General features: G+C 44.7%; 1 protein-coding gene across 1 annotated transcript in view; it reads left to right on the forward strand.

Annotated features, from left to right (window-relative positions):
* The first annotated feature begins 12,555 nt into the window (after positions 1-12,555).
* GALNT18 (polypeptide N-acetylgalactosaminyltransferase 18) overlaps positions 12,556-26,547 on the forward strand; it is a 339,213-nt gene continuing 325,221 nt past the window's right edge. The window contains exon 1 of the mRNA XM_043481917.1: positions 12,556-13,276. Within this exon, the coding sequence (XP_043337852.1) occupies positions 13,042-13,276 (235 nt within the window). The 5' untranslated portion in view covers positions 12,556-13,041. The remainder of the gene's footprint in view (positions 13,277-26,547) is intronic.

Raw genomic sequence — 26,547 nt, forward strand, 5'->3', positions numbered from 1 at the left:
CCTGGCTCTGTCCACGGGATTCTCCAGGCAAGAATACTGGACTGGGTAGCTATTCCCTTCTCCAGGGGATCTTCCCAATACAGCAGTTGAACCCAAGTCTCCCACATTGTGGGCAGATTCTTTAACTTCTGAGCCTCTGGGGAAGCCTGTAGAGGGAGAGTTTAAGAGGAAATCTGTAAGATGAGCTGGGGGGCCTGGGCTGAGGTTAAGAGTGACCTACACAAGGGCCTGGAAGTGATGAAGGAGGAAGATAGGAGAGGCCAGATCTGACCAGGCTCTCAATGCTTATCAAAGGCCACAGGAAGGCCAGCCTTCATTCCCAGAGCAGTGAGAAGCTGCTAAAGGATTCTAAGACGGGAGGGATGGAGGTTGTGTGTGTTCACTTTGGCTGGTTTGTGGGGAATTGATTGGTGGGGCTGGAGTACCAGCTGCTGGAACAGTGAGGGAGTTGAAAAGCAGGAAATAAGTGGACCAACAAAAGTGTCAAACCTTTGAATACTTTATTCATGGGAGAGTTCCTTAGTTCCTTGCTTAAAGCCAAAAACAACAAAAAAGCCTTTCCACCCTCATTTACATACAATTCTAATAATTCAGCTGTTTTCCCAATTTATAGCAGGTTAAGAGTAAACACTTAAGAATCCGAGAGTGCTGTGGGAGGTAGGGACACAGATAGTTGTGAAAAATGGCAGCTTGATTGTAAGGAAGGACACACTTTAAAAAGATCAATAAGCATTTAAATTGCTCGGCAGATTGGGATTATTCTATGGAAAGGCAAATAGCTTTACCTTAATGCCATCCTCCCATTGTTAAGTCAGTACTTGATAAATTGAGTGATTAATTTGAGTCAACAACACAGTGTGATGTTGAAAAGTAATCTTTCTTTAAAGAGTCAGGGAAAAAAATGGACTCCACATTCCCAGCAGCACTTGCAGGTTGTCAGTGGCTCAATCCCAAGATGGTGGCCAAGCCCTGGACTGTGTTCCCACTTTAGTCTCCATGGCCAGCGCCGAGTGTCCCCAGATGAAGGTGGTCATCCAAGGATTGCTGGAGTAGAGGGTCTGGAGCTTTGTCAAAGACTCTGGATTCTCATCAGTGAACCCGGAACATGAGCTGAGGCAAACTGACAGTGGCCATGGTAACTATGGGCCTCTGCCTTCAGAAGTTCAACATTTTCTAGACTGCTGCAGCCTTTTAGGGATTTAGAAAAAGTCGCAGCTGCTAGGGAACTTACTCAGAGAAGCACAGGATATAAAAGATCTCTCAGCATCTGAACTCTGGGATTTTACTGAGCAAGGGCATGGCTCCAGCCCCTCAGTGGGTCCCCTCATTAGGCCCCCCGCTCACCCCGAGGATGGGAGCCTTCTGTTCTGTAAGGAAGTAGACTTGGTCTTCTCCAGTCTAGGACTGTGCCGTACAGTACCTGTGTACTCAGACATGATCCCAGAGGTGATGATACATGGCCTTTCACAGCTTGCCATGTAAGATGCCGCTGCTGGGTGCCTTGACTTGCCTGTTATCTTGCTTTGAGTTGTTAGAAGTATGGTCAGGGAGCTGGGAAGATGGAAGACTTCTAAACAAGTTCTAGTTCAGGTGGCTTCTTTTGTTGTTGTTACCATGATTAGACTAAAAAGGAAAAAATACCCATTATTTATTTAAGATCTGGCAGGGTGGAGCATGAAAAAATACTGTCTGAAGAGTGGGGAAGACCCTCCAGCCTCAATTCTGTAAGGGCTTAGATCCCCTACTGTCTCTTCCAACTATTCTGGATGCTTGGCCTCCATTGAGTTATTGGAGACCCATGGACTCCATCTGGGAGACCCTTAGGAAAAAGATCTTCAGCAAAAGATAGTTGGGTAGGTCTGAGAGGTCAGCTTTGGACCTCAACTTTTTACTTAGTCATGACATTCTTAGACGGAACTGTGACCATTGAAAGTGTGACTGTTGGAGCTGTGATGTGTCTCTTGCACAACTTTTGTTAGCTGGAGTTTTAGGTGTATTTTCTGTTGCTGTGTTAAATAGAATATTTTCATTAAAGTACTGAAAAGCAATTAATTTTTATTTATTGATCATATATGCAGGAACTTATTAAATTATTTATGTATTTATTTGTAGTTGAAGTACAGTTGACTTACAAAATTATATTAATTTCAGGTGTGCAACATAGTGATTTGATATCTTTATAAATTAAAAAAAATTCTTAAGAATTTATATTTATTTTTGCCTTTGTGCTGGGCTTTCATTGCTGTGCATGGGCTTTCTCTAGTTGTGGAGACTAGGGGTTACTCTCTAGTTGAGGAGCATGGGCTTCTCATTACAGTAGCTTGTCTCATTGCAGATCACAGGCTGTGGTGGGTGTGGGCTTTAGTAGTTGCCACACTTGGGCTCAGTATTGCAGCTTGAGGGCGCAGGCTCAGTAGCTGTGGCACAAGGGCGTAAGTTGCCCTAAAGCATGTGGAATCTTCCCTGATGGGTGATCAAACTGTTGTCCCCTGCATTACAAGGCAGACTCTTAACTACTGGACCACTAGGGAAGCCTGATATGTTTATAAATTACAAAATGATCACCATGAAGAGTGTAGTTTCATCTGTCATCATATTTCCTATGCTACATATTACATCCCCATGTGGTGGGATTTGTTCCATTGTAACTGGAAGTTTGTACCTCTCAATCTCCCTCACCTATTTCACCCATCTGTCTCCACCCCTCCCAGGTATCTATGAGTCTTTTCTGTTATTTTTGTTTGTTCATTTTGTTTTTTTAGATTCCACATATAAATGAAATTTTAGTATTTATCTTATATTACTTATCATAGCTATTTATCTTTCTCTGACATATTTCACTTAGCAAATACACTCTAGGTCCATCCATGTTGTGGCAAGTGACAAGATTTCATTCTTCCTTATGGCTGAGTAATAATCCATTGGGCTTCCCTGGTGGCTCAGAGGTTAAAGCGTCTGCCTGCAATGCAAGAGACCTGGGTCCGATTCCATTTTTTATATATCATGTTTTCTTTATCCATTCGTCTATCAGTTGACACTTAGGTTGCTTCCATATCTTGGTTATTGCAAGTAATGCCACAGTGACTAGACACCTTTTTGAATAACTGTTTGTCTATGTTGTCTTTGGAAAAACACCTGGAAGTGGAATTGCTGGATTGAATGGTAGTTCTGTCAAACTACTTCGGGGATACAAAGCCCTAAGCACTCTATTCTGGAGTCTGTCAGCTCCCTCATCAAGCGCTTGGATAAGAGATTCCATATGCGGTGGAGAATTACTAGCAAATACCTAGATGCTCTTTGGATTTGGACTCTGTCAGAAGACTGATTATATTGGTATCTGCAAGTACATCCTGCTATATCAGCCTATCTGTTGGTACCTGCTAAGGCTGTTTTATCTGGAATCATCCATCTGAGTACTTTGTACTTTTGTGTACTTTTGTGCATCTGCATTTGTCTCAGAACCAAGTTTACAGAAGTCCTTTGATGACAGATTCCACGGTTCTCTGAGGAGGGGCTCTGGGCCTGCTGCAAATGCAAGCTGTCCCCAGCTCTGGTCTCTGGCTCTGTCACAAGAAGCAGATTGTTCACTCTTTCCCAGCTGCTTCTTGCCACTTGCAATTTGTGCCTTCCTCTGCAATCACTCTGTTCTGAACAAGCCAGTCACCTCGCTGTGGTGAGGAGGTTGTATGTCTGTTGAATATTTTATTTACCATCTGGTTGGCAGCAAAGCACAGAACATACTTATGGGCCAGTAATGCCCCAGACCATCATATACCGAACCTGAAAAGGTCATCTGCTTCTCGTGCCTGGTTGGCACCAGCCATCCCTCACACAGGTCCTGTGCTATTCCTTCCTCCTGGGAAGGAGGGCTCTGGTCTGTCTTTTTACCCAGGCATGACGGGTGCCTCCAGGCATTTTCTAAGAAGAGAGGCATTTTGCCATCCCAGTTCTCTTTTCTGCCTTCTTGAAACCACATAAATTAGCAGGCAAGAAACTTTCATGGGTTTGAGGAAATCTGTGACCATACTTCTATTCTCAGTAAGGGCTCACTACACATGACTTCCTTTCCCCCACTTCACCAGCCAGATTCTCACCTTTGGAAAAGGGATTTAGTAGCTCTTTTCCTTGCTCAGAGGACAGCATCCGTTTAGGGTTTGAGAGTGCTTCTGTTTTTAACAATCCTCTTTGAAGATGCAAATACTTCCAAGAGATCTCTCACTTGTGGTCTTTTTTCTTTTTTTATTGGGGTCTTATCAGCTAGTTATTTCTTCGGTGAAGATAGATATTCCTTAACAGATACCCAGGAGGGATGTGATATATGGAAAGGAGTACTGGACTTGGAGTCAGAAGCCCTCTACCACTTTTATTCATTAATATTTGCCTTAAATAGTTTCCTCATCTGGAAAATGGGCATGATAATAACTTGCCTTATGGGGTGGTTATGAAGATTAAGACAAGGTATGTGTGAACAGTGCTCTGTGGATTGAACAGTACTGGTATACCCTACCTGCCTTAGAAGTCTAGGCAGTCAAATAAGACACATCACTATTCTCCATAGTTTTTACTTGGTTATTTATAAAAATTGTGTAAAAAACTGATACTCATTCCTCTAAGTAATAGAACATTAAAAATGTTTATATAGTCCTTGGGCTACAGAAGGGTTGGGCTCCTCAATATATGTTATAAAATATGTATAATTATGGATTGGAAATGAAATACCATAATTTGTTGTCTAAATAAAAGTGTTAAGTAACACTAAAACTAACATTTGTTGAATGCTTGCCAGAGGTTTAGTACCAAGTTTTACAAATATTATTTCATTTAATCTTCACAACAACCCAGTGAGGAAGATATTATATTTTACAGATAAGGATATAGAGATACAGAAACTCAAGCAACTTGCCCCAATTCACAAAACTAGTAAATGGCAGATCTAGAATTCAAACCCAAGTCTGCCTGGTTACATATGTGTAACCATCATGCTCTATTGCTTCCCTAATCAATGTATCTTCTACTGAGCATCCTGTTAAAGGACAGGAAGCCAAAATCCTTTACTGTCTCTCCAGCAGCAGGCAACATAATGTTATTTATGTAAAGCACACAAAACTAAGAAATGGTTCTGAGTGAGCAAAAGAAAGAGATGGTGGTTGATAACATTTCTGCTTTTCCTACATGATGAAAGTGGTCATGTACCTTAATGATTCCTTTCATTTTTGTTCAATAGGAAATACCCAATAAGTGTAGGTCACTCAAGAATTGTGTGTGTGTGTGTGTGTGTGTGTGTGTGCACGTGCATGCGTGCGTGGGCTTGTTTTTGTGTTTGTTCCATTCAACAGAAATCTTCTTCCTGTGGTACTACTCTCTTCTCAGTGGCCATAAACCATAGGTATGTCCGTTTTCCTGATGATGAAGAATGATCATCATGAATGTCAAAGGCTGAAGTATGTTTGATATGCTGTGCTCAGAGCTTACCAGTGTGTGAGGCTGGGCTGAGGTATAGTTACTATTCCTCTTTGACAGATTAGGAAACAGGCTTAGAGTACCTCCAAGACTAGCTCAGTTCACAAAGGATGGCAACCAGTGTGCAGCAGATAGTTTTAAGCACAAAAACAGGAGTCAAATTTTAAATTAAGAAAATAGTAATTTGAATTTCAGAAGTGTAACATTATGAAGTAGTCATTATAAAAATTCAGATATTACAGAGGTACCTGGTAAGAAGTTCAGCACTTGACCACTACCTTTAATCAGGTTCTTTTTCCGAAGAAAGCCTATGGTTAAAAGTTTCGTGTGTATTGCTTTTCAGGCCTTATTGTATACATGACTCACCTGAGGATTTTGATAAAAATGCAGATTCTGATTCAATAGATGTGGGGTGGGCCTGATACTCTTCATTTTAAATAAGCACCGGAATGTTCCATGGCCTACACTTCAAGTACAAGGTCATAGGGCATGTGCATTTTAAATTTCATCATTACTGCCAAACAGCATTCCAAAGTGACTGTACCAGTCACACTTTCACCAGCAGGATAATGAGTACCTATTTCTTTTATACTCTCTCCAATACTTGAAAATCATCTCCTTAAATTTGTCAATCTGATACATGAGATACATGAGATATGGTATTTGTATTTTAAAATATAGCTTCCTGATTTTTAACAAGTTTAAGCATCATTTCTCATTTATATTGGATATTTACCCTTCTTTAGTTAATTCCTTGTTCATATTTTTGGCCCATGTTTCCATGTGGATATTCTTGCCTCTCTCTTTTGTTGGTTTATATGAATTCTTTATATATATTCTGGATATCAATCCTTGCTTCTAACTATCTTGCAAATACTTTCCTCTAGGTCTAAAGAACAAATTCCCACCCGGCAGAGCTGTCCAGTGATTGAATGAAAGCCGAGCTGTTCGGAAGTTGCATAATCACTTATTTGGGAGGAATCTGGTGCGTCCACCTGTGCCTTTTCCTTTCATATTAATATAGTGTATCAGTTTGGAGCACATCAGACTGTATGATACCGTTTATTTACTGGCCTTCTCCACTGAACGATGATCGTGAGGGCAAGGGTGTACATCTGTAAGACATCTCTGTGTCAGCAGCAGCTAGCACTAGCTCTAGCACGGAACGGGCACTCAAAAATACTCTGGAGGTAATTAAGTAGACACAGAGAGTGAGATGGCTCTAGTTGCAGGATTTCAGTTGGGATCTGCCACCCTGTGATTCCTCTAGCAGTTGCTTTGGGTCCTTCAACAAGGTGAACGAGGAGAAGCCAAGAGTCAGTTTCTAGGACTTCTTGCTCCTAGATAGAGGAAAGTTCCCTCTGGGTGGCTTGTCTCTGTTTTGGTTGAACTTTCAAATACTTTGGTGCCCAGAGATGGTAAAAATAACAAAAGCCAATACTTATATAGTGACTTTGGGCTTCCCTGGGGGCTCAGACAATAATGAATCTGGCTGCAATGTGGGAGACCTAGGTTTGATTCCTGGTTTGGGACAATTCGCTGGAGAAGGGTATGGCAACCCACTCCAGTATTCTTGCCTGGAGAATCCCCATGGACAGAGGAGCCTGGCAGGCTACAGTCCATGGGGTCACAAAGAGTCGGACATGACTGAGTGACTAAGCACATATAGTCCTTCAGTGTGCTTTATATGAGTTCATCTAAATTTGGAAAACTCAGCAGTGGCCACAGGACTGGAAAAGGTCAGTTTTCATTCCAATCCCAAAGAAAGGCAATTCCAAAGAATGCTCAAACTACCACACAATTGCACTCATCTCACACACTAGTAAAGTAATGCTCAAAATTCTCCAAGCCAGGCTTCAGCAATACGTGAATCATGAACTTCCAGATGTTCAAGATGATTTTAGAAAAGGCAGAGGAACCAGAGATCAAGTTGCCAACATCGACTGGATCATCAAAAAAGCAAGAGAGTTCCAGAAAAACAGCTACTTCTGCTTTATTGACTATGCCAAAGCCTTCGACTGTGGATCACAGTAAACTGTGGAAAATTCTGAAAGACATGGGAATACCAGACCACCTGACCTGCCTCTTGAGAAACCTATATGCAGGTCAGGAAGCAATGGCTAGAACTGGAAATGGAACAACAGACTGGTTCCAAATAGGAAAAGGAATACGTCAAGGCTGTGCATTGTCACCCTGCTTATTTAACTTATATGCAGAGTACATCATGACAAAAGCTGGGCTGAAAGAAGCACAAGCTGGAATCAAGATTGCCGGGAGAAATATCAATAACCTCAAACATGCAGATGACACCACCCTTATGGCAGAAAGTGAAGAGGAACTAAAGAGCCTCTTGATGAAAGTGAAAGAGGAGAGTGAAAAAGTTGGCTTAAAGCTCAACATTCAGAAAACTAAGATCATGGCATCTGTTCCCATCACCTCACGACAAATAGATGGGGAAACTGTGGAAACAGTGTCAGACTTTATTTTTGGGGGCTCCAAAATCACTGCAGATGGTGATTGCAGCCATGAAATTAAAAGACGCTTACTCCTTGGAAGGAAAGTTATGACCAACCTAGACAGCATATTAAAAAGCAGAGACATTACTTTGTCAACAAAGGTCCGTCCAGTTAAGGCTATGGTTTTTCCAGTAGTCATGTATGGATGTGAGAGTTGGACTCTAAAGAAAGCTGAGCGCCGAAGAATTGATTCTTTTGAACTGTGGTGTTGGAGAAGACTCTTGAGAGTCCCTTGGACTGCAAGGAGATCCAACCAGTCCATCCTAAAGGAGACCAGTCCTGGGTGTTCATTGGAAGGACTGATGTTGAAGCTGAAACTCCAATACCTTGGCCACCTGATGCGAAGAGTTGACTCATTGGAAAAGACCCGGATGCTGGGAGGGATTGGGGGCAGGAGGAGAAGGGGATGACAGAGGATGAGATGGCTGCATGGCAGCACCGACTTGATGGACATGAGTTTGGGTAAACTCCGGGAGTTGGTTGTGGACAGGGAGGCCTGGCATGCTGTGATTCATGGGGTCACAAAGAGTCGGACACAACTGAGCAACTGAACTGAACTGAATGCTCACAACATCCCTATTAGGAGGAGGTAGTTATTATTGTTGTCCCCATTTTACAGATAAAAAACCAAGGCACAGAGAGTTTAGGTAATTTGCCCAAGATCATACTAGTAAGTGCCAGGCCTGGAATATGAATCCAGCTCTCTGGATTCCTTAGTCTATGCTCAAGAGACAACATGTGAAAAATACTAGACTGGATACAATGTAAGTACTGAACAAACATTTCTGTCTTTGTTCACCATCCCTCCTCCAGAAGTGTGCCTTTTCTATCAATAACATTTCAGTCCTGTGGTTTGGCAGAATCCAGCCTTGGACCTGTTGTTTCTCCACAGTCTTTGTGTCTGAACCTTGCATCCCTCCCTGCCAGAAGCCCTAATAATCCCTGTTCTCCCAGGGACCTGGAAAACCCACTTCCCATGTACCCTGGCTGGGAATTGACTTTCCACTGTCGAGGCTCATTTTCCCCGGGAGCCCCAGCATCCCATTTGGCACCTCTGGCACCGAGGTGTTGCATGTGCTGCCATCTGGTGGGCATAGATGACACTGACACCACTCTGATGAATGACTCGCCGTTGATGCATATTGGTCTGCTCCTCTTTAGTCCGCAGGTCAGGATACCCTTCTCAGAAGGCAACCAGCTGGTAATTAAGATCCATTAATGACTGGTTTTTCCAACCCTGGTATCAAAAGCATTCTGATGTAGGCTTAGTACTGGGGGGATGGCAGAGTGGCTCCAATACTTTGGCCACCTGATTCGAAGAGCTGACTCACTGGAAAAGACCTTGATGCTGGGAAAGACTGAAGGCAGGAGGAGAAGGGGATGACAGAGGATGAGATGGCTGGTTGGCATCACATCACTGACACAATGGACATGAGTTTGCGTAAGCTCTGGGAGTTGGTGACGGACAGGGAAGCAGGGAGTTCTCAGTCCATGGGGTTGCAAAGAGTTGGACACAACGGAGTGACTGAACAACAAGAAGATTGGCTGTACTCGTGGGTAAGAAGTCCTACTTGCTGTGCTGTGCTGGGCTCAGTCGCTCCATCGTGTTCAACTCTGTGAGCCCATGGACTGTAGTTCACCAGGCACCTCTGTCCATGGGATTTCTAGGCAAGGGTACTGGAATGGGTTGTACTTGCCCCCTACTCAATCACATAGAGGGAAGCTGCCTACCCAATATAAAAGATGGGTAAGATCCAAAGCTTGTGCCACAAAGACCCTATCAAGGATCTCTAGCCCCTCTCATAGACTCCTCAAGATACTCTTTCCTCTTGTAGCAGTAGGAGACCCTAGGTTCAAATAATAGATATAAATTTACAGAAATATATTGTACTTGAGTCTCTGCTAAGCCTGCTCACACCCATTGTCTGATTAACTTCACAGGGATCCGTTTTTAGCAGCTTTTCAGTTTCAGAAAAGAGGCCCATTATTGAGACTACGAGACAGGTTATATATACATGTTTGTAGTAAACTGGGCAGGGTCTAGGGCAACTGGTCATTCAGACAAAACCTCGGGGGCTCAATAATTACTTGTTGGATTGAGTGAAGGTCAAAGAAACGAATCTCTACCCAGGCATTGTTTATAGGAGGGCTTCCATAGAGGCTAACTCTTTTCTGTCCTTGTGACTCTGAAATCTTTCTGGGTTAAATCTTTGTATTCCCTTCCAGTTTGCTTGTTTAAAGCCAAAGACTTAGGGATCTTTAGTGGGAATTAGAGGGTCCCGGAAGCCAGCCATTCATTTGAACATCCTATGTGCCCTACTGATGGTGAAGACAGACATTATGAATAGAAAGTCAGTGTGCTGGAGCTCAGCTCAGAAAGTTAAGCAACTTGCTGCCTATAGTTCTGGTTCCTGTTAACTTCCATTAGGGGACAGAGAACTGATACTGGTCGGTGGAGAAACTATTGCTGAATAGCAAATGGAGTTCATGGAATTCTAGTAGAGTTCACCATATCCTGGAAGGAAAGCTCACATGATCCTGAGCACCCACTATATATCCTGCACTAATGAAACATTCTGCCTGGTACATTCTCTCATTTCATCATCACAACCAGTTCTCCAGCAAGTATTGTTTATATTTGATGTAAGGGGAAACTGAGCCCCTTTGGGGTTTTGAAGTTCGTCCAAACTCTCGCAACCAATAAGTGGTGGATCTGGGATGAGAGTCGTGGAGTCTGGCTGCACCTACAGTGAATATTCTTTGAACTGGTCAACTAGAGCCTGTGACCTTTCAGAAGAGCCTGATCCTCATTTTTCTTTTACTGCATTCAGTTCTTCCGCATTACAAATAGATGACAGGGCCAGCTGGACCAAAATCATTGTCACACAATCCATTCTGTTTTCTATTTGAACCCTTATTTTTAAATTTGGGGTTTTCCCCCACTAAGAATGTGAAAAATGAGTATTGCTTCTCTCTGTCTAGCCTTGTGGTGGTTTAGGAAGATCCTGGGAAGAGCTGAATTTCCAAGTCCCCTCCTGGGAGAGACTATGAAACTGAAGGAGTAATTAGACCTTTACCATTAGCTGTATTCAAAGCCACTGCTTATGAATTCATCCGACTAGAAGGAAGTCCAGAACCTCTGCTTGTGATCTGATTATACTTCCAGAGGGAAAGAAAGAGAGATGGGTTTTATTCCCTCATGGATGCAGATTTCTGTACCTTGATTTTTTTCCAGAAATAATCTGTACTCTTCTTTTCTCATACGTATGGGCTCATACATAGTACTCTCCTCTACTCTCTATCCAACCTACACGTATTGTTCTCTTTCCCAGTTATGGGTTGAGAGAAATCTTCCAAGATCTCTAGTTTGTGTCTGTTTCCATAGTATCTTCTGGGAGTTCTGTATGCAAAACTTTGGTTAAAGGGCTTCCAGGCTGATGGCCATCAAACGCCCCTTCATTGGTTTTGTGTCCACCCTCTTTTGCTGGGCCAGGTCCAGAAAACATCACTTGAGGGAGCTGCCTTGGGTACCAGGATCACAGCTGGTTGGGGTGCTGGCATGCCAAGGGACACTCTTCAGGACAGGAAAATGCATCCCAGAGACAGAGGATAGAAATCCGTGTTTTGAAGAATCTTTGTTTGAAGGAATTTTATTCAGGTTTTGAGAAGAAGTGAGTGTTCAGCAGAAAGGGATAATATGAATAAGCATTTGCTCTAATAACAAAATAGTGTCAGTCACTGGAGTCCAGCCTTGCCCCTCTGCTGTGAGGCACAGTTCTGTCCTCCCTAACATCAATCACAAACAGCATGTACAGGGACCGAGAGCTCACAGACAGCTTAATCCCCCCAGGGATATTTCTGTGCAGGATCTCCACAGGCATTGGGATGAGCCTGGGCCCTCATGAGTGACAACTGGGGTTACAACACACAGTTTGTCCTGGAACTGCACAGACTTGAGATATATATACATATATATAGCTAGGGGACTTAAAAACCTTTGAGGTGGTTGGTAGTGGAGATGGTACAGAATCTTCTAAGAGATTCCTAAAAGGGTTGACTCCTTTGACAGTTGTGGGGTCTGGAGACATTCAGGAAGCCTGCTGACAGGGTGAAGTCAAGGAAGAAGTGGACGCCCACGGGGCCTGACCGAGGGCGAGACAGGACAGGCCACCCGGCCCACGCTTCCCTGGCCTCCCTGAGTCCTGGCAATCAGAAAAAGGGTTGAGAGCCGGCAGGTGGGATCCACGCAAGAAGCCCAGCGGTCGAATGGTAGGGTGCTGAGCCGAGCTCCCTCCGGAAGCCTGGAGGTTTCTGCGCGAGAGCAAGTGGAATACCCCTAGAGGTGGAATCTGCCGGCCTAGGACTGGGACTGGTGGCGCGCCCTCTCGGGGAGCCTCGGGTCTGGGGCAGCCAGCGCGGGCGCGGGTGGAGGCTCTGGAGCGTCCCTGGAGGGCGGGGGCCAGGGGCAGCCAGCAGGTGGGGCCCCGGGCCGGACTCCGCCCCCCGCACCCTCCCCGTTGGTCCGCGACCGCCCAGCCCCGGCCCCTCTTCCGAGCCCAAGCGCGATTGGTGGCGGCGCTTGTCGCTCGGAGGGGGCCGGGCCGCTGGGCTCCGTGGTTCTCCCTGCCGCCGCTGCCGCTGCCGCCGCCGCCGTCCTTCCAGCAGCGCGGGCGGGTCGGACCGCCAAGGCAATCGGCGCCCGGCGATGGGAAGCGGCGCGGCCGCGGATCCAGGCTGTGGCAAAGTTTCCCAGACGCTCGTATCAAGGCGCGCGGCTGCCGACCACCCGTGACTGCTCCGAGAAGGTCTCGGAGATTTTTAATTTGGAAAAATAATCCACCTCATTTCCTTTGTCAAGCTCTCTCTCAAAGCGGCCAGCGGCGGGAGCTACAAACTTGGGCACGGCGGCTCCACTGACGGCGGTCCGGGCTTTGGAGACCGTCGGCACTCAGGTGCTCCGGCGCCCGGCGGCCCCGGGCGTCCGAGGGGGTGTGATCGCGGGGGAGTCCCGGGTGCGCAGAGAGAAGGGGCCCCCGGGAGCTCTATATGGAGGAGGGAGCCCAGAATGGTGTGCACCAGGAAGACCAAAACTTTGGTGTCCACTTGCGTGATCCTGAGCGGCATGACCAACATCATATGTCTGCTCTACGTGGGCTGGGTCACCAACTACATCGCCAGCGTGTATGTGCGGGGGCAGGAGCCGGCGCCCGACAAGAAGCTGGAGGAAGACAAAGGGGACACCCTGAAGATTATTGAACGGCTGGATCACCTGGAGAATGTCATAAAGCAGCATATCCAAGGTACGAGCGCCCGGGGAAACTTGGGCAGCCCACGGGGCCGGGGAGTGCCCAGAGCCGTGAGCGGTGCGCGAAGGGTGGTGGGCATCTCTATAGCGACTGCGGGGCTCTGAGGCTGCAGACGCTTGGCGGGGCTGCGTGTATGTTCTTGCCTGAGTACGGGACCCTCAGTGTCGGCGGCCGTGCGCGCTTCTCCAGGGCACACGTGTGTGCACGGGGCTCCACGCGCGGGTGTGTGCAGCTCGCTGGCGGTGTGGGGGCGCGCTGCGCACGTGTCCCAGTGTGCGTGTGACTACCGGCTAGTTGCTCGAGGGCTCTCGGGGTCGCAGACAGGTCCGGTTCAGAGTGTGGGTACGTGTGAATGTTGGTGTGTGTACAAGGGAGCGCTCAAAGGCAATCGAGCTCATTTGGCTACTGTAGGGCCTATCGGGAGAAACGTGAGAGGCCCAGGTCGTTGCCGTTTAGGACCTACAGGCTGCGGGACAAGCCGGAGCTGAGAAGACTGCACGGCCCTCCCTGGTCCCAGCCCGGCTGTGAGCGGCCCATAGGCGATTAGGTGTGCAGAGGGATCTGTGGCTAGGAGTGCTGTCTAAACCTTAGCGGTCTCCACCCGCACCACAGCGCGCGGGTCCAAGACCCTCTCCAACAGCAGGTGTTAGCTCGGTGAAGAAGCATGGGCGCCTGGAGCTTTGTCCACTGCGGTGGCGCCTCCGCCCAGGACTGGGAGAACCCGCCCTGGGCTGCCAGTGAAGGCCATTCCCTCCGGTAGCTCCACTCCCAGGCCCGGGGAGCGGCTGGGGCGGAGCAAACAGATCCGCGCGGGCTCGGTCTGGAGTCTTAGGCTGAGCCGGGTGATGCGTTCCAGGTCAGGGCTGGGGTCAAGGGGACGATGGGGTACGGAGCGCTCTCCCCAGGCGACCCTGTCCGATGAGCTGTCGGAGGCAGCAGATAGAGAGCCCCGGCTGGGCATCACAGGTCAGAGTGTGCACACACATGCCGGGCTCTCACGTTCACATTTCTTTTTTCTTTGCTTCTACTCCCTCTGTTTTCTACCAGGCTTGTCAGCTTTTTAAGGGCAGGACAGCGCCAGCAGAGCCTAGTTCACCTGTCAACCAGGCAGACTTTGGCACGTATCTGGTTGACTATTTCTCTCCCAGGAGCACTCTCATTTGTTTACACATGGTTGTCAGGATCCAACCTTGCATCTGCTGCCCCTTCCATGGTGGGGACAGCTGCTCTCTCTGCATTTGGTTTGTATCCCCATATGTACAAAAGTTCCTTCCCAGGGGGAGGTTCAGGTGAGTGCAGGAGGGGTATACATATCCACAGTGCTTCCTGACTGATGACTTTAAAACAAGTTCATGGCTCTGACGCTTCTGCTTCACAGCTCTCCTTGGTACCTGCCACTGGGCCTGCGTGGCAGACCAATTTATCTCTCTGATGTGCCTGTTGCTGTGTTTCTGACTTGTCCTTTTCCATCCTGTGGGTCCAGATTGACAATTAGTCAGCAGTAGAAGTACAGTGTTTGCCCCAGGGTGATTCATAATGTTCCCAGAGGGATGCAGGCCATACCTTACTTTGACATTTCTAGTTTGCCCACAGATTTTAAGAGATTTTCATTCACAGATTCTGTGTGTGTGTGGGTGGGTGTGTGTTCATGTTTCTGGAAAATGATCCTCTTGTGCTTTCCAGTCTGGTCAGGGAGGAGGTGAGCAAGATACTACATTGGGAAGCAGTGAGGAGATCTTGGGGTCATGGGCTCATCCCAGAGTGCACCTTTGTCATGTTGAATGTGGACCGTATCAGGTGATTTATAAGACTCTACATGAAAATGAGTGTGATGTGGAAGCTGAAAGGAGCCTTTGTGTTTTTGCTCCCAGGAAACCTTATAGCTATGCCTTGTTTGAAACTTTCAAATGTATACCTGAAAAAATTGAGAGGGGAAGAAAAAAAGAGGGAGCTTTATCCTTAAAATACATGGTGGTCCAGCTCTCTTGTGTATGTGTAATGACTGTTTATGAGTCCTGTGGATATTCAGAAAAGGCCAGATTCTCAGGTGGAAGGGTAGAAGCCATTGCTCATAGTGGGGTGGGGAAGGGCCAGTGACTTAGCAAAGACTCGCCATGAGGCAGAGGGAGGCATAGGATGCTTGGCTGCTGTGCCATGATGGTCTTGCCACAATTAGTGACAACTCCCCCAGTGATGCCGGAGCCATCCTTGAGCAAGTATTTGGGGCATTTAAAGTAAATTTGGGCTTCCCTGGTGGCCCAGCTGGTAAAGAATCTGCCTGCAATGCAGGAGACCCAGGTTCAATCCCTGGGTTGGAGAGATCCCCTGAAGGGAATGGCTACCCACTCCAATATTCTTGCCTGGAGAAGTCCATGGACAGAGGAGCTGGTGGGCTACAGTCAATTTATGGATTTATCTTACTTATGTAAGGGGCCTGCAGTGTTTGGGACTGGCCAAGTGCCACTTTCTGAAGGCAGAGGGTGGGAAAGGAAAAGATCAGAGGCTTGTCTTTGATGATATGGGCCCTTTACATGTATTCCAATGTCGAGTTTCCTCTAGTTAGTAGGGAAGGCCTTTTGAGCAAACCAGTTTACTCTGCTGAGCTGAGGGGGAATAGGGATAATAATAATAGTTAGTAGCTAAAAAATTATATAGCACCAGCTGTGTGCCAGGCATTATTTAAGTACTTTACATATGTTGACTTATTTAATTCTCCTCCCACTATGAGGTAAGTACGTTAGCTCCGTTTTACACATGGAGATTATATAATTTGTCTAAGGTGCAAGGATTTAAACCAAGCTCATGTTGCTTCAGGACCCATGTTCTTAACCGCATGCTAGGCTGTCTCTTAAGAGGGTCAGAGGGTCACAGGGGCAGCAGGGCTCTCCTAGAGTCACTGGATGGTGGGAGTGGGTGTCGGAGTTGGAGACCTCAGAGGGTGGCCGAGGGATGATGGAGTCATAGCCTTTCCACTTGGAGACTCTTCTGTAGTTAAACTCAGGAAGCTCTGGGTTTTGTTTCACACCAAAAGGCAGAGGTTACATTCACATAAGAAGTGTCTGTGGAATACCCAGGACAGTTCCTGACACATTCTTCAGAGAGTGTGTGTTGGATAGCCAAGTAGATGAATGAATGAGCACACAGTGAGGGTGCCCAGGGCTGGTTAGTCATTAATGAAAGCGTTTCCATTCTCAAATGACTATGTTTTGCTTTGGAGCCTTGTACAGGCTCCTCTTTGCTTTGGAAGGAAAGTTGTCCTGGAAGCTGCAAATGTCACAAAATGTTCTACTGGATGTTCCATAGGACTTGCAATTAGAAGAGGCTTTGGAGCGTCACCCTGGAGCTACATTCTAGTCATGACTGAAAAGTTTATTTTCCTCTTGGGGGTTGCAGTGATATTTCATTTTAATTTGTTTTCTGATTGAATGATTTAATTAGATGGTGTTTGGGAATCTCTTGGGAATGTAAATTGCAGTTTTGATAATTATTTTTTAACCAGATAGATGGTAAATGAGAGGGTGGATAACTCCGGATTTTAAAAATAGCATCCTGATGGATTGGAAACTCAAAACAAATGTTAGGACAGGTTTGGTCTTGGAGGAGAAAGATGGAATTGCTGGAGGTGGTGCAGTGGGTTAAGTAGAGAGTGTGAAGGGGGCTGGAGTGTTGGAGAGCTTAGGAAATGGAAACGTGGGTTCACTTCTTACTGTGGAAGTCGGGTAGAAACCCAGACAGCTTCTCTTTTTTCTTGGTTAGTATCTTTTTTGAATCTAAAAAAGAATGAGCCAACATTAAATAAAATATTTTAAAATGTATAAAATTCCTCTAATTAATTCTAATCTAATGCAACTATTTTGTATTTTGACAATGCCTTCTAGCTTTGTCCATCTGGCTCCATATTTAAAAATGCAGGTGTAGTCATGGTTTACATGTAACTTTATATTCTGCTTTCCTCAGTTTGCTTTTTGTTAGAAGCATTTTCCAATATTTGCTACATAGTTAATTGATTTTGTTGTTGTTGTTCAGCCGCCCAGCCGTGTCTGACTCTTTGCGACCCCATGGACTGCAGCAAGCCAGGCCTCTCTGTCCCTCACCATCTCCTGAAGTCTGCCCACGTTTGTGTCCATTGCACCGGTGATTCTGTCCAGCTATCCCATCCTCTGATGCCCTCTTCTTCTTCTGCCCTCAATCTTTCCCAGCATCAGGGACTTTTCCAATGAGTCAGCTGTTCTCATCAGATGACCAAAATATTGGAGTTTCAACTTCAGCATCAGTCCTTCCAACGAATATTCAGGGTTGATTTCTCTTATCGATTTAGTCCTCACTTATTGGAGACCTGGTATGTGCCGGCACCACTGAGTCGTGACTTTGGATACAGTGGTGAATCCAGACCCTCCTGGTCCCTGTTGTAGTGAACGCATTTTTGAAGGACGATAGTATACTTTGTCTTCAACACAGGTTGGGTTTGAGTTAGCCAGTTTATTGAAAACCTGATTAAAGAAGAAACTAGAACAAAATATCACATACATGCATTAAATATTTTGTTTTACTGTGCATTTATTTCTCAGCTTTTGGATGGAAGGCCAAGGCTTTATCTTTGGTTTGGATCTGTTAAGGAAAACAGAACTAGAAATCTGACTTTGTAAACAGCTTCTTCATTGAATAAGCCACCGCCATAAAGTGCTGTTTACAAAGTCTGATTTCTAGTTCTGTTTTCTTTAACATCCATTGAGAACTTGAAGGTACTTATGAAGCAGTATAGTGGCCCACATTTTTATTACTTTGCAGTGACTTTGTTCATGAGTAATTTGACTGCTATTTATGTGATTAGTTCTATAAAGTCTTTCCAAAGCTTTAAATTAATTTTCTTTGAAATAACTCTAATTATTTTTAGCAATGATCTTCCATTGGTTATATACTATGTAATTAAGTTAACGATGTTACAATGACAAGTACCAAGATTCTAAACCCAGGGTACTCTTGGTTGGCTTATAACTCCATTGTTAGCTGGAGATGTGAATGGGGGTGAGGGAGAGAAACTGTCACAGAGGGGCAATAGCATCCTGGTTTTGTTTTGTTTTTCATGGAGAGAAAGAAAATATGCTTAATATGGAGAGGCAATTAAGTGGAGATTTCTTAAAGAGAAGGCTTCCCTGGTGGCTCAGCTGGTAAAGAATCCGCCTGCAATGTGGGAGACTTGGGTTCAATCCCTGGGTTGAGAAGGTCCCCTGGAGAAGGGAATGGCTACCCACTCCGGTATTCTGGCCTGGAGAATTCCATGGACTGTATAGTCCATGGGGTGGCAAAGAGTCAGACAGGACTGAGTGACTTTCACTTTCACTTTCTTTCTTAAAGAGAACTTTTACTGTATTTTTAGTGACTGCATAATATTCCACCACCAGTATACCATTATTGATATAACCCCTTGCCTATTACTGAACATTTTCTTTTCTATTATAACTAATCAGAAATAAACATCTTTACCTCACTGTGTTCTTCTTTTGAATGACTTTAATGATGCATTTCCACAAATAGGATTACTACTGACTCAAAAAATTTGAGCAATTTTTATGAAAGATTGTTTTTCAAAAGGAAAATCTTTCTATACAGCCAACAGCAATATAATATTGTATCTGCTTCTCAGAGCCTGGCCAGCCTTGGGTGTTACCCTTCAACTTTTTCTGGGCAAATGTAACCACTATCAAATGTTCTATTCTTTTGCTTTGTACTCTTTTGATTACTGTAAAACTTAGCATCTTCTCCCTAGCCCTATGTTTGTTTTAACTTTGTACTGGTGTCCTTTGCTGGTTTTTCTCTTGGGATATCAAGAGATTTGCATTTTTTGCAATTTGCATATTTCATGTATGTGTTTTATTTCCATATATCATTAATTGATGAAATGTATATCATGCCTGTATTCTATTTTATACACATAATTTTTGCTTTGCACATATGCTTTAGGGCAGTGATTCTCAAACTCTGTCCTCAGGAGCCCCAAGCTTCTGGAAGGTTTGATCTGGGACTTAAGAAATAGAAGGGTCAAGTAAGGTCTCTTTGATCCCTCCTTTACCCATTCTCTCCCCTCTATGCAACCAATGATGTTTCTCTTTCATCTGTTTCATATTTGGTTTTCTGTAAGATATTTCATTTTTAAAAGGACTCTGGTTTCTTTTTAAAAAGGGGTTGAAAATCACTATTTTGGAAGAAAAGGAAACATCAGACTGTTAGATATCTTCGAGGGATGATGGTAGAGTAAAGAATTTAAGAGAGTAAACAAATCTAAAATGAAATTGAATTCCTGGGTTGTATTCTTGTAACATCTATTTACCCTTCTGAATACCATGATTAATAATGTATTGCATTATATGACTAATTTCTAAATCCATTATCTTACTTCACTGAGTCAAGATCATCTGAACAATGGGAGAAATGGATTATTAATTGTTTTTGTTTCCTAAAATTTTATTAGGCATATTATGTGCATATTAATGTACCAGTAATAGTAATTAATTCAGTAACAGTAGGTTGCTCACCAAGATTACAAACACATATATGGTTCCTAAAAATCAGAAAATATCCAAGGCCCAGTTGTTGGGAGGGTTTTTTTTTTTTTTTTGGTCCCCTTAGAGCTTTTGGATGTTACTGAGAATTGGCTGATGTCTTTCTCATCTGATCCCTGACTTGGCAGGGTTGTAAAGAAGAGGATATGATGTTTGCGAAATGCTTGAAGATTATTTGAGGAAAGGGTATCATTTAAAGAGTAAACTTATTTGTCCTTCAGAATGAACTGTGGCATGTGAAGTTTTAATAGTAACAGAGATTGATATTTTGAGAGAGTCCAATAGCAGAATTTAGAGGTTGAGCCCAATTATCTTTATTAATAGCCCAGGACCATATCTTCATGGAGTAGAAGAGTCTTGCCAAAGAATACGATGTTTTTTCCGTGGCCAAAGAATTTTCATTTTTATCCAGAAGTGTGTAGGCTGTAAAATAAATGAATTCCACATTCTTTCCCACTCACTTGACATAAATTGTTATTTGCCCTTGATAAGTAGGTTGATGTAGAGCCTCAAGGAGAATTCAGAATGAAATGCCGGAGAGCCACAGTTTGTTTTTCTGGTTTGTGAGGGCCTTGAAGGTCAGCTTCAGTTATTCGGATTTAGGTGGTCTGTGTTTTTTTTAAAGGTGTTTATGGGATCCAGAGCCAGTGCAAGGTTACTGGAACATCTTCACTAGCATCCTACAGGATTTCTGATGTCACTTAACTCGGAAACTTGAATGGGCTACTGCCTTGATGTAGAGCTTGGGAGTCTCTTTAGGATTGTTGCCACTTTTTGTTGCTTGGGTTCTATTTTGGAGACTAGGACAGATAGGGTGCCTTTTGAGAGGTATATTGGAGGGCAGTCCAGATTGAGCTGATATTACACAGAAGGTCCTTTGGGGAAACACCAAACTGGGTATGAGTGATGAATGTAGCCAGAAGGTGCCAAGGTGGGATCTGGGGGGAGAGAGAGATGCTGGAAGGGCAGTCCATCAGTGTGGCATGGGCCCTGTGGTAGAGAGCAAGGGGCAGAAGGGTTTAGGCTCACTGGTTGACAGTCTAGATTCTGTAAATGGTGGATTGCACTTTTATGCTGAACTTGATAGTCTCCCTAGGGCTGGAGTGCCTTGAATTCTGCAGAGACTTGATAATTCCATTGTGCCTACAGTTGTCAACTTAGCAAGTTTCACTTTGCGTTCGGGGTCAGAGTCAGTGCCATTCTACAAGGCAATGCTTGAGCACAGGCGTTCTCGATGCTCCCCGCTCTTCACACGCATGCCTTCACATGCAGAGCACATGCCCCAGGGCAGGGCCAGGACGATGCATGTCCCAACATGTTGCATTCATTCTGACTCCATCCCTTTCTCTCCCACTCGAGAAAGCACATTAATATTCAAGAGAATGTGATAACTTTGAAATGCCTTCAGTTCATAGTTAAACGTAATCATTCATATGCTTTGGTACTTAAATTATTGTTAATAACACATTACTCCACAACGGTTCCAACTTACAATATGTTGTGACAATGACTGGAAACAGCTGCTGTTCTGGAATCTTCGGTGTGAGTCTAAGTACTCTACGGACCCCGCTGAATGCAGATCACTGGAGCTTTAAGCAAGAGGATTCCTGATAGTGTGAACACTAATGCTTTGGTAGTTTTTTCTGGCTACACAATTATAGATTAAAATATGTTGCTAGGACAGATCATCCCAGTCAGTAGGTATGTATTTCTGAGATGTAGTTCTCTTTCACTGTCCAACATTCAATTTTAGGTTTGTGAAGGTTTGCTTTTGGGAGATGAAGCTGCCCTTAATGATGCCAGTGGAAAGCTTCAGTGTCCAACTCTAATGAAATAGTGACAGACTTCCTTTATGATGGTATTGCTGGAATGGTACTGGGGCTGGCAGACACACTTTGTTGGGCTACGTTTGTTACCATTATCCTCTCTGAGCTCACATAAACACAGTGTTTGGAGAGATCTAGAGAAGTGACATTAGCACTCATCTCCTCAGGACAGATAAGAGCCGTGGAAAATGATGCCTGAAGAGGAGGCTAAGGCCAGTTCTTCGGCATGATTGTGTTCACATCACCCACGTCCAGAGTTTGAGATTCAAAGTAGAGCACCCGTTTGAGATGGTTAGGTGCTGCATGTGTATTTTATTTTTTATTGTTATCTTGTAACATTTTTATTTACTTATTTATTTTTGGATGTTCTGAGTCTTTATTGCTGTGCATGGACTTTCTCTAGTTGCAGCAAGCTGGGGCTTCTCTTGTTGCAGAGCATGGGCTCTAGATAGGTGGGCTCAGTAGGCTCAGGAGTGCACCACTTCCTCTTGTGGTACACAGTATTAGTTGCTCCGAGGGATGCGGGATCTTTCTGGACCAGGGATCAAACCTGTGTCCCCTGAATTGGCAGGTGGATTCTTAACCACTGGACCAATAGGGATGTTGCATCTTAAGTTCTGGTGCCTGGTTTGGCTTCGCTGGTATGACTTGCTTATCCATCTCTGTCCTGTGGGGGCTTAGAGTTAAAAAGGCCACTGAGATCCTGCAGGAAAGGGAAGGCAGTTCAGGGACCTGGGCAGGACAGGATTTGAAACTTGGGCTGATAAGTGTCATGCTAGTGGTATAAGACTTAGGAGTACAAGATTGCTTGGGACAATGAATTTAAGAGTTAGAAAGCTAGGGAGAGATTTGAAACTATAGAAATGCCAAATGAGGATGAAAGTTGAGAGATTTGAAGCTACAGAAATGCCAAATGATAATCTTAGCCAAACCCTTGATTTATTTTAAGAGCAACAGGCATATAAAGAATTGAAGCTGGGTGATATCAAAAGGAACAGAGGAAGAGAACTACTCCTATGTGGCAGAGACTGGGCTAGACGCTGTCTATGCATGATTGCCTTTTATCTTCACTGCATGGTGAGGGTGAGTTTTAGAGGTGAGAACATTGAGACACAGTGACTTAGAGAGTTTGCCCAAGGCCACAGAGCTGCTAGGTGGTGGAGCCAAGAAGGGAAACTGTCTCCAGCATTTGTGCTCTCTCCAGAAGAGGAAAAATGACAGTCTCACAGAGGAGGGACTGGAAGATCATGTTATCAAAGATGGTTTTCAAATGTAAGCTTAGAGGCCTTAGGTCTAGCAGGAGACTGATGAAAAAGGGATCCAGGCAGGCGGCTTGCTCTGTTCTCGTATAATTAAGGAACCTCCGAGTTGGGGTGCCAGCATGGGAGGCTCCGGAAAGCCCTTTCTCTGGAATCACTGTGAGGCCCCCGGGAACTTGGCCTCATAGGAAAAGCAGGGTGTGCTGGCTGCAGGCTAGACCTCATTCAGATTTCACACGTGACTTTCAAACTCCTACAATGTGCCAGGTCCAGTGCTTTCCCGTGCACTGGCATAGTCATGAGGCTCCTGGGGTGACCAACTAGTCCTGCTTGACTTCCCTCTTTTTAAAAAGTTTATTTATCAGCCACACTGCATGGCATGTGAGATCTTAGTTCCCTGACCAGGGATCGAACCTGCACTGCCTGCAGTGGAAGTGTGAAGTCTTAACCACTGGATTGCCAGGGAAGCCCAAGGACTTTCCCTTTTTTAAAACTGAAATTTCTGTGTCTGCAGAGGACCCTCAACCTTGGGAAAACCTGGAGAGTTGGTCACCCTCAGCTTCTCAAGCTGGTAAATTCTTTTCAATGGTAACTCCTAGCATCTTGGTAAAAATAGCTCTTCTGATTGTACCACATCCGTGTCTTCTGTTATCTGATCTTGAATGTTGACTTTGTCCCAAGAGTGGTAGAGGGGATGGTGAGGGTCCCGCAGCCCCTGCCCCATTTGCTCTGCCCACACAAGCTGCCTCCTCTCTTCTTTGTTATTCATTCTGCCTTAGTGCTCCCTGGTTTTTTGTTTTTTTGTTTTTTTGTTTTTTTTTCCAGCTGTCTGAGCCTCTCAGGATTTGGAAAGGAAAAAACAATTGCTGTAAAGGAAAGCTCTAATAAAGTGGTTTGGGCACAAAACATCAGCAGCTGTTTATTTGCCCAAAACAGTAGGAGTCCGTATTAATAACCTTGTGAGTTATATGCTGGGAAGTTAAAAGTAAGCAAAAATCTTACTTGAGACCCACAGATGTGACTTTATTCCTTTATTGAACTAATCTCTCTTCCTGTTTATGCTGGTGACATTTTCTATTATCCATGTGGAGGATCCTTTTTGATCTTCTGTTTCAGATTTATTTAGCTCTGCCTGGGTAGGGTCCCAGAGCAGAGAGGTTTTCTGGTTTCTCTTTATTGCAGTTATGATCCTTGGTGTTTATGTGGTTCGTGCCTCAAAGGATCTTGATGAGCGGGACAGGCTTTTTGTAATTAATCATCATCATATTTCTCTGAAGGGAGAGAAGGAGCCACCAAGTAACGGGCGGGGTGTTGGTAAGGCTTTAGACCTGCCTCACAGTTGGAGAAGGAGTCTTTTAACATTTCTAAATCTCACTTTAATAATAAGCTGATCCTCTGATTTACTTTGCTTTCTAAAAAGAGTATATGGGAGGAAAGTATAACAGGCAAGAATTATGACGTATACTCTCCAACACTATAATTGGGCCAGACTTTTAAAAAATTTTATTAGAACCTGAGGGTCCTCCCCAGTGGCTCAGGGGCCAAAAAAAAAAAAAAAAAAAGAAAAGAAACAACAACAACAACCCACCTGCAATGCAGGAACCACAGGAGACGCGGGTTTGATCCCTGGGTTGGGAAGATCCCTGGAGGAGGCATGCAACCCACTCCAGTATTCTTGCCTGGAGAATCCCCATGGACAGAGGAGACTGGTGGGCTACAGTCCATAGGGTTGCAAAAAGTAAGACATGACTGAAGCAACTTAGCATGCATGCATGAGGATTTATATTGGAGAATCCAAAGGAAAACAATGGAAGAAAATTTTTATCAATGGTTCAAAAATTAAAATAAAAGAACAAAGGAGAGGAGGAGTTGTAGAAATAGCTCTGAACTTGTCTAGAGAAGAAACTGGAAGAGGAAGAGAATCAATATCTGTTGAGCACCTGTTACATGCGAAATGCTTTACAGGTGAAAACTCATTTTAACTTTGTAAGCAACCCTATGGGATTATGTTGTTACGCCCATTTTACAGACGAGGAAATCAAGTCTCAGTGACTGTAGTTAACTTGTCCTAGGTGATGCAGTTAGTAAGTTACCTCTGTCAAGTTCCTTAGTATGGAGCTAGGCACCCTTCTTGTTTTTCTGCTCCAGTGATGCTAAGCAAGAGAAAATAGGATCATCCCTTTCTCTCAGTAAGAAGGCTGCAGGTGATGCTGGAAGGATGCATGAGAGGAGCAGGACCCTGAGGTGGGTTCCCAAGTGACTGTCAGTGCCCTTCCCTGGAGGTGCAGGAGGTGACCTGTGCCAGGGACTGTCAGGGTGGAGTGCTGTGGAAGGCTGAGAAAGACTGCAGGCCTGGCTCTTCACAACCAGCAGTATCTCTGTTTCTAGGAGAAGACTTCAGTTCAGTTCAGTCACTCAGTCGTGTCCAACTCTTTGCGACCCCATGAACCATAGCACGCCAGGCCTCCCTGTCCATAACCAACTTCTGGAGTCCACCCAAACCCATGACCATAGAGTCGGTGATGCCATCCAACCATCATCCTCTGTCATCCCTTTCTCCTCCTGCCTTCAATCTTTCCCAGCATCAGGGTCTTTTCAAATGAGTCAGCTCTTTGCATCAGGTGGCCAAAGTATTGGAGTTTCAGCTTCAACATCAGTCCTTCCAATGAACACCCAGGACTGATCTCCTTTAGGATGGACTGGTTGGATCTCCTTGCTGTCCAAGGGACTCTGAAGAGTCTTCTCCAACACCACAGTTCAAAAGCATCACTTCTTCGGTGCTCAGCTTTCTTTAGAGTCCAACTCTCACATCCATACATGACTACTGGAAAAACCATAGCCTTGACTAGACGGACCTTTGTTGACAAAGTAGTGTCTCTGCTTTTTAATATGCTGTCTAGGTTGGGCATAACTTTCCTTCCAAGGAGTAAGCGTCTTTTAATTTCATAGCTGCAGTCACCATCTGCAGTGATTTTGGAGCCCAGAAAAATAAAGTCAGCCACTGTTTCCCCATCTATTTGCCATGAAGTGATGGGATCAGATGCCATGATCTTAGGTTTCTGAATGTTGAGATTTAAGCCAACTTTTTCACTCTCCTCTTTCACTTTCATCAAGAGACTCTCTAGTTCCACTTCACTTTCTGCCATAAGGGTGGTGTCATCTGCATATCTGAGGTTATTGATATTTCTCCCGGCAATCTTGATTCTAGCTTGTGCTTCCTCCAGCCCAGTGTTTCTCGTGATGTACTCTGCATATAAGTTAAACAGGCAGGGTGACAATATACAGCCTTGACGTACTCCTTTTCCTATTTGGAACCAGTCTGTTTTCCCATGTCCAGTTCTAACTGCTGCTTCCTGACCTGCATACAGGTTTCTCAAGAGGCAGGTCAGGTGGTCTGGTACTTCCATCTCTTTCAGAATTTTCCAGAGTTTATTGTGATCCACACAGTCAGAGGCTTTGGCATAGTCAATAAAGCAGAAATAGATGTTTTTCTGGAACTCTTGCTTTTTCGATGATCCAGCGGATGTTGGCAGTTTGACCTCTGGTTCCTCTGCCTTTTCTAAAACCAGCTTGAACATCTGGAAGTTCATGATTCACGTATTGCTGAAGCCTGGCTTGGA

Source organism: Cervus canadensis, chromosome 11 (assembly GCF_019320065.1).
Source record: "Cervus canadensis isolate Bull #8, Minnesota chromosome 11, ASM1932006v1, whole genome shotgun sequence".
NCBI lineage: Eukaryota > Metazoa > Chordata > Mammalia > Artiodactyla > Cervidae > Cervus > Cervus canadensis.